Consider the following 17906-nt stretch of genomic DNA (forward strand, 5'->3'; position numbering starts at 1 on the left):
TCTTAAAAAGTTTTGAAAAATTCTAAAAAAATTTGACCAACCACCAAATGAGTTCATAAATTTTCTGACTGTTCTCGGAACCTCTAGAATAGTTCTAAACTAATCTCAAAGAACCCAAAATGTCCTCAAAAATGTTCGAAAATCATTTAAAGACTCCAAGGGCTTTAGAGAGTTCTGTGAATTTCTAAAAGATCCTGACAATATCCAAAAATTATGACAATTTGCAGAAAGGTACTGAAAACTTCTCGAGTAACGTAAAATGTCCAAAAGAGTCCTGAAAAAGGTGTTCGCGGACCTTAAAAATCCCAGAGAGACGCCAGCAAAAAAATTCGAATTGGCCAAATTTTGAACAGACTTTAAAACATTTCAAAATATCCTAAAATTAAAAGAAAATACGACTTCATTTCTTATTACATTTTTTGTTAATTAGTGGTTTCAACGTGAACACTGCGCCTTTGAGAAAAAAATTTAAAACTTAAGTAAATTTCAGCAAATCCATAAAACCAACATAAAAATTCAAAAACAAAATTATTGCAGTGCACATGTATTATCCTTGAAATTAGTTTTTCCAATTATCACCGATTTACACCTTCTCAAGACGTGTTGATGCTCTGCAAAATAGCAAAATACGACCACGCGCTCCTCATAATCTGCAAGAAGAAGAATGCACCCACCACATTACAACCCCCAATTTTACTTACCCCCATAAACGTCTCCAAAGAAAGAGAAAACAAACCAAGCGCAGTAAAAAAAATCTGTTTCTGACTCCTCAGAATAAAGAAAATCAATTCTTTCTCCACCCATACTGGGAGATCTGTCCAATCGAACTCGTATGCAGCCGTCGGAATATTTCCACTCTAAAAAAAAGGATGTGAATGGATTAAAAAATTACCTCAATTACTTTGAATTGAACTTCATTTCCGAACCAGCAGTACATAAAAATTTGCGAAGTGATAGAGCTTGCGTATCCGAAAACGGAGAAGAACTCGTTGCTTAAGAACGACATCTAAAACGAGTTCATTTAAATTAAGAATAAAAAGTTAAACTTCAAGAATACCAGGGAGAGTTGGAACATGGTGAACCCCAAAGACACGGCGCTGGTGAAAAACTGAATCAAAACGAGAGAGTCGATGACAGTATTCGCATCATGCGCATATCTAAAATTTGATTCTAAAATTTTTTTTTTTTTAAATGTAACAACCTGAGAATCTCCTTGTGGTGTTTGATGCACTTAAGAAACTCTTCGGCGATGTTGTCCGTTGGACGTAACTTCCTCAGATTGTCGCACAGAACGTCGCATTGGACTCCAACAAACGACATGAAACCGGAAATGAGACAATCCGCGTTCACGTTTACAATAGCAATGTAAATAATTCCCACAAGTTGATGGAGGTACGTCAGTTCGTACCAAAACGGCTTCTTGTAGTCGAACGGGTACCACGCAAGAAACGGTAAGTTGTACTGCTTGTAACTCCCATTAAGAATTGGAATCATCGTCCAGATCAGCACCGTAAACCCAGCCATGGTACCAAAAAACAAAGAAATACTCTCCCAGAACTTCAAAACGGATCTTCCTCGCTCCTCCTGGAGGCGACTCCTCGGGAGAAACTCCTTTTTGTTTATATCGCCCATCAACCGTTTTATCGTCTTTATATTGGCGGAGATGACGTAGAATTTCATTACCACAATGAGGACTGATAACATGATGACGAAGACAGCAGTGGCTTGCTTCAGGTCGTCGACGAAGAAGATGCTGATGACTTGGGCAAAGTTGTGGCCACAGATAAAAAGGGTGAACACGAAAATTGAGTAGATTGTGTACCAGTCGAACTTGTAGCTATCTTCAGGCCACAGGCCCATGAGTCTGAGCATGAAAGAGAATTGTTTGTGGTGAAGATCCCACTGCGCGCTCATTGTAAACTGTTCTAACACCGACACTGACGCGCACTGAAAGGTCCGGCGGCGGCGGATCCTTCACGTTATATAACTCAGATATTGATAGAATCCTGACTGTGGTTTATCAATGTAATGATTATAATTTTTATTATTCATGCGACTTCTTTAAAATGTAAATTTTAAACTATTTCTTTCTTTCTAAGATGTTATTTAAATCCGAATGACATAGGGACTTAATTATTAGCTAAAAATATTATTTGTCTTGAATATTGTTCTGTGTAATTAACCGGAGCTGTGGATCGATAAAATTGAGATATGGCGGGTTGATCGTTTCGATTATTTTTATTAAAAGTTCGCTCAAGTAATTTTCTGATTTTATTGGTTTTTATTGTGGAAATGAAATTGAAAGTATTTCGTTGTCCTGGCGCATCCACCATTTTTACAAAATTAAAGTTCAACTTTAACTTTAAATGTTCAATTGTAAATTTGTAAACAGAATTAGGACAAACAAAGAACATAAAAACAACCCAAAAAATATATAAAACAATTTAGCAAATTTAAACAGAATCTACAGTAAATCTAAAAAAATAAAAATTATAATATTGTATCAAATATTTTAGAAAATGTAAAAACAAATCCTAGAAAATATCGAATGAATCTATAACTTTTCATGTAAAAAATTTTTACAAAGGAGACAATCTAAAAAAAAATAAAAATTTTAGGATAATTTCAAAGGAAATACAGTAGGGCCTCGTTAATCCGGAGAGGCAAAAACAAGACCCTTTCCGGATTATCGAGGCGTCCGGATTATAGTATGCCACATTTGACGGTACTAAAACACATGTTTAACTTTAGTTTCTTTAATCAATTTTTAAATGAAAGCATAAAGACAAAAATGTACATGTTCATGTAGAAAAACAGTAAGTTAAATTACATAAAACATTAGACTTTACATAAACAAAAGACTGACGACACACTGGCTCATGGCAGCCCGGACCTACACCCGCCCCCGCCCGTCCCCCCGCAAAGCTCATTGCCCGGCCGGATTACAGCGATCACCGAACTAGCAGGGGTCCGGATTACCGAGGCTCTACTGTACATCATACAACAAAATTTGAGAAAATAAATTGCTTTACTTATGTGGTGGGTAATAAAAAACATAAAAAAATCGTTTATTATTGAAGGTCATTAATAAACGATTTCCAACCAAAGAGCGAACATTAATGACCCTCAATAATGAACAGTTGACGGAAATAAAGGTCATTAATAAACGATTTCACACTAAAAAGCGTACATTAATGACCCTTAAGGTTAAGTTGTAATTAATTAAGATTAAGTAATTAAGGTTAAGTTGTAAATGATGTATGTAATTTAAGTGTCATCTGTCATAAAATTTGATTTATTAATAAATGAATCTCATAGTTTGAACAAGAACCAACTAACAAAACAATGCTTTAAGAAGTTTCTTAAAAGAGGTTTCTTAAAGCATCGATAACAATTAAAAACAAACGCTGCAATCTAACTCTTAAAACACCAAATCATAAAATACAGAGTGATGAAAAAAAGGCGTCGTTTCCATAGTAACGTAAAAAATGGTGTAAAAATGTATTTAAGAATTTCAAAAAAAAACAAGAAAATGTAGAAAATTTAAAAAAGAACTAGAAAATATAAACAGAACCTTTACACAATTTAAAAAAAATAACAAAAAAATTATAACATTTTTTTTTTTGAAAATATAGAGCTTAATCAAAATTTAAAAAAATAAAACAAATGAAATACGAAAAAAATATAAAAAATGTTAAGAGAATCTAATTGTAAGAAGAGTTCAAGAGCAATTTATGCATGATCAACTAAAAATCTACATGAAATTAAGAAAAAAAACTCAAAAATTCATACTGATTTAAAGTGTCTAAGAAAAATATAAAGAATGTCTAAGAACTATCTAAAGTGAATTCTAAAAGTTTAAGCCTAGAATAATAAGTCTAAAAACCATAGAAAAATTCCAATTAGAAAATTCATGAATATGAAATATGAAAATAATTTATGAAAAATCCAAAAAAAATCTGGACAATTTACAGAGTTAAGAATAATTTAAAATAAATTTCAGAAAAGTCTAAAAATAATTTAGATAATTTAGAAAAACTGGATAAAATCTTAACTTTTGATTTAGATCAACTCAAAAGAAAGTCCTAGGAAAATATTTATAGAATATAAAGAAAATCCAAAATATCCAGCCTAAAGAATTCAAGAAAGTTATTAGTTATTAGTTAAAAACATTATTTTAGAAAATGTAGACAGAAACTAAAGAAAATCTAAAGTTAATCTAAAAAATTAAAACCTTCTACAACAAATGGAAAATTCTAAAATGATCTAAGGTAATGACAAAATGAATAAAATAAAAATTTCAAAATTGCTCCTTTATGAATCCTAAATAATTCTAAAGAATCTTGGATCTAGAAAAACATTAAAAAGAATGAAATACAGAGTGTTTAACTCAAATTAAAAAAAAAAACAGTAAAATTTGGAGATTATAAGAAAATATTGAAAAATATGTATCTACAGGGTGTTAGGTAACGTTACGGCCATAGACTAATCGGTAATTAAGGAAGGCAAACTGTTTTGGAATACGCAATTAATTTTATTTTTTTTGTTTTAGTTAAAAAGCTACAAGGCTTTAAAGTTGACCAATAGAATGGCGTCAAATAATTTTTCAATTTTACAGAAATCCAAGTAGCTTTCGGACCAAACGAATAATTTGTCACTTTCCCGTCACATTTGAAGTTTTAAATCAGTGGCGTCAATAAAAGAGAAAAACAATAACGTAATTTTATTCAAAAAACAGACAATAAAGCAACACTATACTAGATGTTCAAAATGGCCACCATCTTGTTGAACACATAATTGTAAACGACGCAACAATGTTTCCTTTATTGTACCAACACATTTTCGTTTTGACGAACCTGATTTGTGATGTCCACAAAAATGGAACAAGTACGGCACTGATCAAAAATTAGAACTGTTAGTTTGACATTAAACAAAAAATTTCCTTCAGTAACTCTGATTCAAATTTTTGTAACCTTATGCAAATTGTTCCCTGATTGGTCACATTCAAAGCCTTCCAGCTCTTAAACGGTTCAAGAAAAACCGAAAAAAATTTCGAAACATTACTTTTCACAGCTGCCTCCATCACCCCTTTTTCTATGGCCGTAACGTTACCTAACACCCTGTATAAAAAGAATGTATAAAATTATAGAAAATCTAGAGATTCTAAAAAGAATTTCAGAAAGATGTAAAGTAGATCCAAAGACTTTTAAAGAGAATCTAAAAGAGATCTAAAAAAATAATTTTTAAATTAAAGTGAATCCAAAGAAAATTTCAAAATAAAATACAAAACTCGCTACCAAAACCTTTATTTTATTCCAACTAAAGTAACAAATCCTTAGCATGTTTCTCCCGGGGCGCTGCAAGAAGATCCTCCACAGGGTGTTCCGCAACATTCACCACCATTTTGACAAGAACTGTTGTCAGTACATTCATTAGCACAAATTCCAACGTCTTGGGCCAAGCTTAGATATTGAACTAGAATTAGACAACAAATGGCAAAAAGTAGTAACCACTTCATTTTCGTTTAATCGTTCTGGTACTAGTGATTACAGAAAACTAAACGAGCTGCTTTTATAAGTAAGAGATAAGGAAAAATTTTAATTTTTAAATGGACTTTAATGATTAGTTTAAAAGGCAAATGATTTATTTGACACGGTGACGTCAAAGAAAAGTATTTAACAATAAGTCTAGACGCGTATTTTTAAAATTCGGATTTCTTATCATATTATAAAATAATAATAAAATCCAGTATCAGAAGTGTCAGAAAAGTGAAATTTTATTTGCATTCGAACAACTGTATATAAGTATGAAATTACGGCTCTCCAGCAAATGCCACAGGCAATGGCAAAATTTGTAAGAATTCTAATTCTAATTTTTTGTCAATGTCACTTGCAATTTTCTAATCTTCTAATAAATCGCGCCCCAACAAAATAATTGTAATTAGTTTAATCTAGTTTTTTGCCGCACTGCTGCAGCTTTTCCGCACTGACAGCGCAAAAGAAAGGTTACCGGTACAATTTAAAAGGCCAAAACAGGTATTTACAGTACAAGCATAAAAAAAACTGCAGTGCCTATCGAGCGCGAAGCTAGAGTTATACTATGAGGTTTCGACGAAAGTTCTGTACATATTTTTTATTAATATTTTATACTTTTAGTTAAGTTATCAAATTATATATGTTTTCTACAGAATTTACAAACAGAAATGAACGGAAAAGAATTAACAGATAAAATTAACATAAAACTAAAAGATATTAAAAAAACAATGTTCATAAAAAAAATAACACCGTTCACACGTTCTCGTGCTGGCCGTGAGCACATTTTGCCTATTTTACGACCCTCAAATCCAAATAAAAAAAAACATGACACCAGAGATCATTTAAAGCCAAAATATTTCCATACTGACAGTTATTTTCCAAACCATGTCTTTGAAAACTTACCAAACAGTGCTTCTCTTAGTCATCCTCGGTGTAATCCAAGAAAGTGTCTCCAAAAACAACGAAGAAAGCCCCAAGAAACCGGGTGCATGTCCCTCGAATTTTAAAATTGACAGTCTCATCTTTTGTAAAGACGATTACACTTGTGTTGGGAACTGGAAATGTTGTCCAAATATGTTTTTTGGTTGGAGCTCGACCTGCAAGGCACCGATTCTTTCAGTGCCTTCGCAAAAAAATGAACAGTAGATGATGAAAATATAAGAAAAGGGTAAAAGGATAAATAAAGAGAATAGTAGAAATAGTGTAGATGTAGACAAATATAGGTAGCAGCAAAAGAAATTGTTTTTCATTTCCAACCTCATTTCTTTGCATAACTTGTTTTTTGGCACCAAATTAAAAATGCGGCTCTGTGATTTGTCAAATTGTCACCAAATTGTAGGAGCATTTACAATGTTTATGTCTTACCGTTTGATTATTGGCTCTGTATGGCTCGAATTTGCGGTACGTTAGAGGTACAATTACGCCCTAGAGCATTAAGGTGTCATAGCAACCTCACAACAAACGGTGTGTTCCGAAGATTTGTCCTCTGTTCGGGAGAATTCGGGTAAAGGTCCAACAAAGGGAAAAGGTCCCGACCAGGGTTTACCTGGGTTCTTCCCGAACAGAGTTATTCATTCCCTCTGAATCATCTAACAAGGGCAGATGTTTTAAGTACTTAGTCGACGGTGTAAATAGTTAGTAATAAACTATACAGTTAAAATAAATCTCAATTCATATGGTCCTTCGAGCTTACCTTAATCGAACCGGGTTTGGCAAACGCTTCAAACCCGCGATTACAAATCCCAAAAACATTTTGGTCAACTTCGAGCCGGATACCAGATCCAGCAATTCAGTGCATTAGTGAAGTGAAAAATCGAGAAAAAACACGAGATCAACAGAAGCATCTCCGAGAAGATCATCACCTCGCAAGTGTCGCGAAAGCCAAAATCCAAGAGTCCGTCGCCAAGTCCATAGTTCTAGCAGTCGAACATCTAGAAGGTCTAAGGTCAGTCCCTTACTTTCCCTTATATGTACAAAAATCAAACAAGCAGCGTTGTGTCAAATAATTCACTATCACCCTGAGCAAATTGCTCATCATTGCCTAAATCGCAACAATAACCTCCGAAATGACGAAATTAGCCGACTTGAAAACACAACGCAAAGTCATCAAAGGCCAAATCACAAGGTGCCAAACCGCAGTCAAAAACTTTAAACAAGGGAATGATCCCTTAGAATTTGATTCGCGTCTTACGGAGGTAACGGAGCTGTTCAAAAGCTATAAGTCCGTACAAACTCAAATTGAAATCGCGGAGTATCAAACGGCCGAGGATGAAGCCGCTTTGGAGGAAGAACATAGCACGGAGCGCGAACTGGTGGAAACCAAATTCCACCAAATAGTTAGCGGTATTAAAACCATTTTGAACGTAAGTCAAGCCAATAATCTAAATCAAAATACGGGTACGGTAATAAACATTACCAAAAGTGGGCCAGAAATTCCTGAGTCAGTGCTAAAACCTTTAGAACTTCCAACATTTTCAGGCAAACATAGCGAATGGACGGCGTTTTTCGAGCTTTACAAGGCACTCGTCCACGAAAACATTCATATGATGGATATTAGGAAGTTCTACTATTTACGGGATTGCTTAAAGGACGAAGCACTTCGTTCTATAGAATCTTTGACGGTAACGGCAGCGAATTACGAAAGCGCAATAGAATTATTAAAAAACCGGTATGACAACAAACGCTTGATAATTCAAGAGCACGTGTCTAACATTTTAAATATCGATGCTATTCTAAAACCGTCGGCTCCAGAACTCCGGGATTTGATGGACACCCTAAATAATAATCTCGCGGCGCTAAAGGTGCTAAAACAACCCGTCGACCACTGGGATACTCTCCTAGTTGGCATTTTGATAGAAAAATTAGATTATGCGACAAGGCGGGAATGGCAGATCGCGTTAGGCAAGGAACCGCCAACATTCCAGGAATTCAAAAACTTCTTAGTCAAGCGCCATCAAATATTGCAGGAAGTAGAACGACTTAATCAGCGAGGTAAAGAAAATCTGCCCAAAACCAATCCAAAACCAGTTCCAGCGGCCCCAAATAGGCAGTCCCGCGGAAATAAGCAACTCGGTCGAATCGCAAACGCGGTTACCAAAATCACTTGCATAATTTGTAAAGAAGGGCACAACATAAGTCAATGCCCAAGGTTCTTAGCAATGTCGACAAATGAAAGATTAAACATATCACGCGACAGTTTAAACCTATGCCTCAATTGCCTCAGAGCAAATCACTTCGTTAAAGATTGCCGAATCACCGCAACCTGTAGAATATGTAATAAGCGCCATCACACACTATTACACCAAGACGAAACCGGCCCCTCCGCAAACACAGTTCAATCAAAAAATCAAATTCTTTTGTCTACAGCTAGTATTTTCGTTTACGGTTCAAACGGAAAAATCGAACAATGTCGCGCATTATTAGATATGGGTTCACAAGTCAATCTAATAACTGCAAATCTATGCAAAAGACTTGGCATCGCAGCAGAAGGGAACGCGGAGTTTATCAATGGGATTAGCGATGCAAGAAAGGCCACACTTGGAAAAACCTTGATCACAATTAAATCTCGAGTAAGCGATTTCGCAGCAAACCTCTCTTGTTTGATATTACAAAAAATTACATCTCCCCTGCCGTCAAAAACAATAAACCAGGGCGAAATTAGTTTTCCCCACAACATAACACTTGCAGACCCAGAATTCAACATCTCCCGCGAAGTCGACATGTTAATCGGAGCCCAGTTGTACTGGCAGTTGTTAATCGGAAACCCAATTCAAATAGACGGAAATCAACCACATTTTCAAAATACAAAGTTAGGTTACATCGTAGGCGGTCAAGTGGTTTCCAGTAATCATCAACGTTCAAACCTTCACATGCATGTATCTTGTCATGTAAATTCATTAGAACCCAGTATAGAAAATAACTTCGCTAAACTCACAAACCAAGAAATCGTCACAGGCAGCGAAAATGAATTTACAGAGGAAGCAGTAAATTGCGAGAAAATTACACTTAGAACCCCATCCGGTCGGTTCCAAGTAAAGGAATATCGGACCCCTGACCAAAGGGACGGCGGCGCATTTAGTTTGAAAGGAAACTGCAATAAAAACCCTAAACGTAAAACCGCTTACGAAGAATGCATAAAGGAATATCGGACCCTCGGCCACATGGTGTCGATTTCCAAAAGGAACCTGGTTTTTCCTAACAGCCTTTACCTGCCACACCACGCGGTGTTTAAACAAACGCCGGAAGGCCCCAAATTTCGGGTGGTGTTTAACGCCTCATTTAAATCTTCAAATGGGATTAGTCTAAATGACGACTTAATGACCGGCCCCACAATACAGCAAGACCTCTTGCAAGGACTTTGGAACTTAAAATTAAACTGGGATGAACCGGTACCAATCGAGATACAAAACGCGTACGTTGAATTTGTAAATACTCTAAATCACTTAAAGGACTATGGCATACCGCGTAAGGTAATACCAACAACAACAGTAACCGCAATCGAACTTCACTCTTTTGCAGATGCCTCGTCAAAGGCATACGGTGCGGCTATTTATTTAAGAGTCATCCATAATGATGGAACCGTTTCAGTGACTCTCCTTAGCGCCAAATCACGGGTAGCACCCAGAAAATTGATAACATTGCCAAGTTTAGAACTAAACGCGGCGGTACTGTCCGTCCAACTCGTCACTAAAATAATCGGCATTCTAAACGTACATATAACAAAACGATACTTTTGGACTGACTCGACAATCGTATTATCATGGCTGAACAGTAAACCAGAAACCTGGAAACAATACATAGCAAATCGGGTGGCCCAAATTCAAAACAAAGGTGAATCTAACGAGTGGCGACTTGTCAGATCTGCGGACAATCCAGCGAACATTGTATCTCGCGGTAGCACGCCGCAAAAATTGCGCCAGCTCGACCTATGGTGGCATGGACCACATTGGCTTAACCAAACCTCTGATCAATGGCCCACATTAGTTGAAACATCCAACTTAGTCGGGGACGATATTTGGCAAGAACAAAGAGCCACTTCGGTCGTAAATGTAGTACAGGTCCAACCGGAGGAACTGCCGGTAATTTCTAAATTCTCATCGTTTCGCAAATTGCAAAGGGTAGTTGCATATTGCTTAAGATTTATACAAGCCACGCGAAACAAAATCCGCGCCAATTTAAGTAGCCTCACTGTGGACGAACTAGAGTCTGCAACGGCAAAGATCATAAAACATGTCCAACAACGGGCATTCTGCAACGAAATTCAGGCTATCGGTAAAAATAACAAACGGACAAAATTCGCGGCTCTGGACCCATTCTTCGACGACAGCGGACTCCTCCGAGTGGGTGGTCGCTTAAAAAACGCGCCGATTTCGTATAATCAGAAATTTCCAATTCTGCTACCAGCCAATCATCACATCTCCAAGGCGATAATACGAGAAACGCATGAAACTCAGTTACATGCAGGAAACGACGCAACTTTGGCTGCCGTTCGCCAAAAATATTGGCCGCTCTCAGGTAGAAACACGGTACGCTCCATAATTCACAAATGCATAAAATGCGTACGAGCGAGCCCGGTGCGGCTGAATCAAAAAATGGGTAATCTTCCGGAAAATCGGGTTCAACCATTGCGCCCTTTTTACGTAACCGGAGTCGATTACGCCGGACCGTTCTTAATTCGAGACGGTAAAACCAGAAGGCCAAAAAGGGTCAAAGCCTACATCGCGCTATTTGTTTGCTTTTCAACTAAAGCGGTTCATCTCGAGCTAGTAGGAGATCTAACAACCGAAAGTTTTTTAGCAGCTTTGAAAAGATTTTCCTCGCGCAGAGGTCATATTCGAGACCTATACTCAGATAATGGCACAAATTTTGTCGGAGCCGAGCGCGAATTGTTGACGTCGGCACAGTTCCAGGACGAAATAAATAACCATTGTAAAATAACCGCGACCAAATGTCACTTTATTCCAGCGCGATCCCCTCATTTTGGCGGGTTATGGGAGCGTGCAGTTCGCAGTGTAAAGCAGCACATGCGCAGGGTGATAGGCGATGCATCATTAACGTATGAAGAATTTTATACGCTTTTAACGCGCATTGAGGCTTGTTTGAATTCGCGTCCTATCCATCCTTTATCCCAAGACCCAAATGACTTGCAAGCTCTGACGCCTGGCCACTTTTTAATTGGCGAAGCCTTGATGAACCCCATCGAACCAAACCTTCAGGAAATCAAGATAAATCGACTCTCTCGCTGGCAGAGAATTCTGCAACTCCAGCAGCATTTCTGGTCCAGATGGCATCGAGAGTATCTGCAGCAATTGCAACAGCGTCCCAAGGGTCAGCAGACTACTCAGAACAACGTCGCCATCGGGCAGCTGGTCGTTCTGGTCGAAGAGAACCTACCGCCACTTCAATGGAGACTCGGACGCATTACCAACGTTTACCCAGGAAGTGACAGTGTTGTGCGAGTTGTGTCTGTCAAAACTTCAAGTGGGATCGTCAAGAGATCCGTAAAGAAAGTGTGCGTTTTACCCACCGAACCCTAGTGCAGAGATAAAAAACTTTGCGATTCATATTTTTCATATTTTTTTTTTTTTTTGCCTTTTGAATCATGATTTTATAGTGTAGACCAAGTGGTTTATACCTTGTATATATTTTATCGTTCAGTTTCCATCTTTTATCTTTACTTGGATATTATTTGTAATTATGGTCTCCTATTTGTTTAGTCGGTAGTTTTATTAATCGTACATTTGTAAGCCAACCCATAAGGTTGAAGTATCAGTTATACTTCAAGGGGGCGGCATGTTCCGAAGATTTGTCCTCTGTTCGGGAGAATTCGGGTAAAGGTCCAACAAAGGGAAAAGGTCCCGACCAGGGTTTACCTGGGTTCTTCCCGAACAGAGTTATTCATTCCCTCTGAATCATCTAACAAGGGCAGATGTTTTAAGTACTTAGTCGACGGTGTAAATAGTTAGTAATAAACTATACAGTTAAAATAAATCTCAATTCATATGGTCCTTCGAGCTTACCTTAATCGAACCGGGTTTGGCAAACGCTTCAAACCCGCGATTACAAATCCCAAAAACACGGTGACTGGCTACGAATCGACTTGCTTTCTTTGCCCGCTATATTCAAAATGCATTTTAACTTAATTATCACCAAACAGTCAAATTCAAAAGGTAACTGAATAAATAAACTGGTTGTAATGTTTTTTTTGATCTTAATTCTCCATTTTGAGGCTATAACACATTCATGCTTTGCAGTTCGCCATGTTCCACTGTGCGCGCGTGTTTTTTTGACGTTAGTAATTAAATTAGAAATTAGTAATTAAAATGATTAAATCTTTAAACTAACACAAAACAACGAAGTATTTTTTGTAAAGTCTTTATGTAGATTTATGAACAGAAATTTAGATTTGTGAAAAATTATTTATTTTTGAGAAATCAAAATTTATTGGTAACACATCTCGGGCAACTTACAAAGTCTCGGGCCGAAGGCCCTCGACCATGTAATTTAGTTGCCCTCAAACATAAACATCCACATTATGCCTTTAATACATAAATAACTATTATTAATTTGGCGTTATAACGAAAACAGTTTTGAATGCGTTAATAGACAATTTCTACGCCGTGTTTTATTAGATGCGCTAAAATAGCGTGTTACCAAAACAACGTAAATAAATTTCGTAAAAAAATAGTAGGAATACATAGTATAAAAAAAACAAATATACAGGGTCCGGCAACACTTGTGTCCACCCCCAAAATCGTCTTTAATTTTAAAGTTACAATTTTGAAAATTTGCACACGCTCACAGTTGACAAAGCTCTAGAAGCTGACGCAAAAATTTGTTTTTTATCACGGTTTGGTTGGCGTCACGACGCCTAAGAAGTATAATTTTTAGCGATTTTTGAGTTCTTGCGGAAATATTCGCGATTGCATTTTTTTTTTTAACATAATTGTGATACAAATATCTGAGTTTTTATTTTAAATCTAATGCAAATTGTGTTTAAAATTTGCGAAAAAAACGCTGTTTTATCAAGTTAGTTTTCAGAATTCTGACAGCGCAGTGGCAAACTACGTTTACACCAAAATTTCACAAGTCACTTCATTCACTCTTATAAAGGTTAATTTTGATTAACACGGGCATGTTGCACTTTATGGACACCAGAAATCGTTAATTTACATCCACAAAGTGACAATTTCACCAATTAAGACTTTTGTTACAATCTAAAGCGAGCCAAAGGATAGATGTCATTTGTGACACAAGATGTTGACAGATGGGTGTAAACGTTGTTCCCAATTTTGACGTAAAACTAACTTGATAAAACCGCATTTTTTTGTCAAATTTTGAAGACAATTTGCGTTGAATCTAAAATAACAACTGAGATATTTTTTACACATTTTTATTGAAAAAAAATTAAATTATGGGTTGATATCACAAACTCTCACAATTAACTAAAAATTACATTTTTAAGGCGTCGCGACGCCAAAACTATCAGTGACACAAAACAAATTTTTGCGTCAGCTTCTAGAGCTTTGTCAACTGTGAGCGTATGCAAATTTTCAAAATTTTATCTTTAAAATTAAAGACGATTTTGGGGGTGGACACAAGTGTTGCCGGACCCTGTATAAAAAAATCTACATTGCCATGATGACAAACCTATTAACGCATCCGATGTAGAAATAGTCTGTTAACGCACTCAAAACAATTGCGGAAATAGTTTTGATACTACAGCATAATTGTATCTTCTGTATTATTCTTTATGGGTAATGTTGACATTTTGGGTGCGCAAAAGTGATCAAATCTGTGCTTAAATGTATGTCACTTTGACAGAAATTGAAATTGTAAGTAAACAACCGTTTTGTACTTCGACTTATAGCTGATTTGTCAACTTTAGTTTCAACTGTTAAATTGGAGTAAAAACTTTGATTCATTAATAAGAATACTTAATGCACGTTTTAATGTAAATCTCGATTATAATTAATCGCTTTCATTACCTAACTTGTTCGTTATTTAACTTGCTTTCAGGTGAAATGTCATCTTTGAAATATGCACTTTGAATAGAATCGTTGATATGTAGGTGACCTTTTCTAGTACTATTGTTAATATATTAAAGATGAATTAAGATAAGACAAAATGAGACTTCAACAAGCAAGAGGAAAGAGACAAAGAGTAGTAAGTACGATAAGATATAGTATAATATGCATATGAAGTTTGCGAGCATTTGTTTTAACATAATTAAAAAGTGATGAAACTTTTTGGTTCTTTCTGAAAATAAAAATGTTTAAAAATTTTAAAATTCTGTTTCTGGTTCTAAAATGTTGAAATTTAGCACTGTGAAAGTTAATATACAAGTAGTAAAGCGTGTTTTGGGATTCAAACTGGCAAAATTACCGAATATGAAAGTGGTAAAAATTTAAAAAATGTATACTTTTGGTTCAGCTAGAAACTAAAAATAATTAAAATTTGTATTTTTTGCTTTATACATTTAGCAATTTGATATAGTAAATTTAAACTATATAAAATTGACACTTTGTTTAAATTTGGATGCTATAACTTTAAAATCACCAAAGCTTCGAATTACAATACAAAATTTTAAATATTTTTGATACAGCTGGAACAACAAATTCTAAAATTTGTATTTTTAGCTTCATAATTAAGCGATTTGGTGGAGTTAACAATCGATTCATAATTAACAAATTGTCCAAATTTTATTGCTATAATACTAAATTTACCAGAGTTACAAATTCTTGTAGAATATTTTGGATATTTTTGATTCAGCTTAAAAATAAAAAATTCTAACATTAGAATTTATGGCACTATAATTAAGTGATTTGGTAAACTTAATAAATGATTCAAAATTAACAATTTGTCGAAAGTTGATTGCTTTAACACTAAAATTACCAGAGTTACAAATATAACAAAAAATGTTGGATATTTTTGAATTACCTAGCTTAAAATCAAAAATTTTAACATATGTACTTTTGGGTCTATAATTAAGCGATTTGGTAAAGTTAATAAACAACTTAAAAATAACAATCTGTCTAAATTTGATTACTCTAGCACTTAAATTGCTTGAGTTACGAATTTTAGTAAAAAAATTTGGATATTTTTAGTTTAGCTTCAAAATAAAAAATTTTAAAATTTGTATTTTTTGCTTTACAATCAAGCGATTTATTTAAGTTGATAAACAACTAAAAAGTAGCGCTGTGCCAAATATGATTGCTATAACACTAAAATTGCCACAATTTTGGATATTTTTGGTTCAGTTTCTAAAAAATTCTAAAATTTGTAGATTTTAAGTCTACAATTTAGCCACTTGGTAGAGTTAATAAACGTCTCAAAAGTCCTAATTTGCCAAAATTTAATTACAATAACTCTAAAATTTGTAAATTTTAGTAAAAAAATGGAAAATATTCGTTTAGCGAAAATAAAACATTGTAAAATTTGTATTTTTGGCTGTAGAATTTAACGATTTGGTGAAGTTAATAAGCGATTTTAAGTTAACAAGTTGTTGCTATGACACTAAAATAACTAGAGTTGCAAATTTTAATGAACATTTTTTATTCAGTTTAAAAATAAAATAAAAAAACATTGGTTTTTGGTTCTATAATTTATCGATTTGGTAAAGATAATAAACGATCCAAATTAACGATTTGTCAAAATTTGTTTGCTATAACACTAAAATTGCACAGAGATACGAATTTTAATTAAAAATATTAAATCATTTTGGTTCAGCTTAAAAGTGAAAAATGGAATAAACTTGGGTTAATACCTCTGTAAGTCATTAGTTAAATATGTAACACATGTTAATTGGTACGATCGCTATTTTAATAAAAGCATAATAATAAATAAAAATAAATAACTGTTTGATTAATTGGTTTTACGAGCTTCAGACATGTTTTATATTCGAGCGTTTTCACATGGTCTCCATGTCACATAAATGGTAAATAGTGTCCAATAAACGCCAGTTTATTGTCTAATATAAATAAAACAACCTTGAGATAAGGCTTTTATGTCCAAGTTATTACCTAACTAGCACACAACTACGTTCCGACCTCCCCTAAACTTAATAAAACTTCACTTACCCAAGTAGTAGCAGTTTTTAAGTTAAACTCCACAAAGTATGGTTGCCCGAATTTTGGACATCACAACTGCCACAAAGCTTCTTCAAAGTCTCAAAGGCTTTGATCGTGTTGTAAACAAACTGAAATTCCTCACACTTGCCAACGGAAAGTGCTCAGTTGAAATAATTGTGGACGAAAGTCATACCAACCCAATGGGTGTGTTGCATGGAGGTTTTGCAGCCACTTTGGTAGACTTCGTTTCGACTGCAGCGTTGATGACGCAAGTTCAATTGCCACATGCAACTGTAGATATGCATTTGAGGTATTTATAGTCCTGTTGAAGCAGATTTTGATTTTTTTGCAGTTACTTGAAGGCGGCGAAAATCGGAGACGAGCTACTCGTTGATGCAAATGTTGTTCGTAAAGGGAAGACGTTGGCGTTTCTTGAAATGGAAGTTAAAGAGAAGAGAAGTGGAGATCTTCTAGTGAAAGGATCACAAACTAAATTTATATTGTAGTTTTTAATAATTTTTATTATGTACGAGTATTATTAAAATAACTTTTGAGAATTGACCGAAAGAATAATAAAATTTTTAATAAATTAAATCCCATTAGACTTGTATGTACTACAATATTTTATCCAGCATTTAAAGAATTTACAAGAGGGACACCAATGACTTAATTTTATGTCTCTAGAGAGTATTATAGGACTTTATCTGTCTCAAATAAGTGAGTAATATAACACTTTATTGATTTTGGTTCAACAAAATAAAAATAAAGTTCAATTAAACATTTAGATCTTCAGGTCTTCGCAATGCTTTAGGATCATTTTTAATTTTTTAGTAGTCTAATAAAACTGTTTATATTTTGTCGTCTTCAACTGTACGATAATAAATTACTCGTATTGATCTACGTTCTTCGGTTTTGAAGCAGCTCACTTAATTACAGAGAATTAAACCCAAGAAAAATTATTCTAACTAGTAATTAACTCTCCACGTCGTCTCCATCTTTTGGAACCCCAATTTAAATATACACCACGATAAAAATCTGTTAAAAATTAATGTTTTCAAAACAGAAGCATCAATAATAAAATATAATTATAAGGTAATGAACAGAAAATTCTATCAATAATTGAAGTATATAAAGAAAAAAGTCCGTCTGTTGGAGCTTTCAGAAGTTGACCATGCGACCACAGTGGAGTTTCCACAAGTCTTTTGCCATGCTCCGACTGATCGGGCTGTGGCCACAAGATTCTTATCAGTTTGATTTATACACAATCTACTCCAGGATCTTGTTAGGCCTCAACTTCTTCCAA

At 34.9% G+C, this 17906-nt stretch overlaps 3 protein-coding genes and 1 long non-coding RNA gene across 4 annotated transcripts; 2 read left to right on the top strand and 2 right to left on the bottom strand.

Moving 5' to 3' along the window:
* Positions 1 to 573: 573 nt before the first annotated feature.
* Positions 574 to 1903, bottom strand: LOC148176303 (4-vinylanisole receptor-like). Its single transcript, XM_088034593.1, has 5 exons — positions 1202 to 1903; positions 1058 to 1157; positions 902 to 1006; positions 702 to 857; positions 574 to 650 (listed from the first exon to the last, which is right to left on the bottom strand). Exons 1-5 carry the CDS (start codon positions 1870 to 1872, stop codon positions 594 to 596), a joined length of 1089 nt encoding a protein of 362 aa, XP_087890719.1. The 5' UTR covers positions 1873 to 1903; the 3' UTR covers positions 574 to 593.
* Positions 1904 to 5290: 3387 nt separating this feature from the next.
* LOC148176304 (uncharacterized) lies at positions 5291 to 6752 on the bottom strand. The gene is made up of 2 exons (XR_015770007.1): positions 6438 to 6752; positions 5291 to 5475 (listed from the first exon to the last, which is right to left on the bottom strand). It is a non-coding gene; the product is annotated as an uncharacterized LOC148176304 (long non-coding RNA).
* Positions 6753 to 7600: 848 nt separating this feature from the next.
* On the top strand, positions 7601 to 12070 carry LOC148176305 (uncharacterized). Its single transcript, XM_088035037.1, has one exon. It carries the CDS (start codon positions 7601 to 7603, stop codon positions 12068 to 12070), a length of 4470 nt encoding a protein of 1489 aa, XP_087891163.1.
* A 4518-nt stretch (positions 12071 to 16588) lies between these two features.
* Positions 16589 to 17109, top strand: LOC148176306 (acyl-coenzyme A thioesterase 13-like). Its single transcript, XM_088034606.1, has 2 exons — positions 16589 to 16913; positions 16956 to 17109. The coding sequence occupies exons 1-2, from the start codon at positions 16651 to 16653 to the stop codon at positions 17107 to 17109; spliced, it is 417 nt and encodes a 138-aa protein (XP_087890732.1). The 5' UTR covers positions 16589 to 16650.
* The last annotated feature ends 797 nt before the right edge of the window (positions 17110 to 17906 follow it).

This window comes from Gnatocerus cornutus, chromosome 4 (assembly GCF_029298725.1).
Source record: "Gnatocerus cornutus isolate USDA-ARS CGAHR chromosome 4, icGnaCorn1.1, whole genome shotgun sequence".
Taxonomy (NCBI): domain Eukaryota; kingdom Metazoa; phylum Arthropoda; class Insecta; order Coleoptera; family Tenebrionidae; genus Gnatocerus; species Gnatocerus cornutus.

Excerpts from the sequence above, each read along its gene's own strand:
- LOC148176306 (XM_088034606.1), top strand. The coding sequence starts at position 16,651 with ATGGTTGCCCGAATTTTGGACATCACAACTGCCACAAAGCTTCTTCAA. Across the intron at positions 16,914-16,955 it reads ACTGTAGATATGCATTTGAG|TTACTTGAAGGCGGCGAAAA; the intron begins GTATTTATAGTC and ends ATTTTTTTGCAG.
- LOC148176303 (XM_088034593.1), bottom strand. The coding sequence starts at position 1,872 with ATGCTCAGACTCATGGGCCTGTGGCCTGAAGATAGCTACAAGTTCGAC. Across the intron at positions 1,007-1,057 it reads CCATGTTCCAACTCTCCCTG|ATGTCGTTCTTAAGCAACGA; the intron begins GTATTCTTGAAG and ends AACTCGTTTTAG. Across the intron at positions 651-701 it reads CTTTGGAGACGTTTATGGGG|ATTATGAGGAGCGCGTGGTC; the intron begins GTAAGTAAAATT and ends TTCTTCTTGCAG.
- LOC148176305 (XM_088035037.1), top strand. The coding sequence starts at position 7,601 with ATGACGAAATTAGCCGACTTGAAAACACAACGCAAAGTCATCAAAGGC.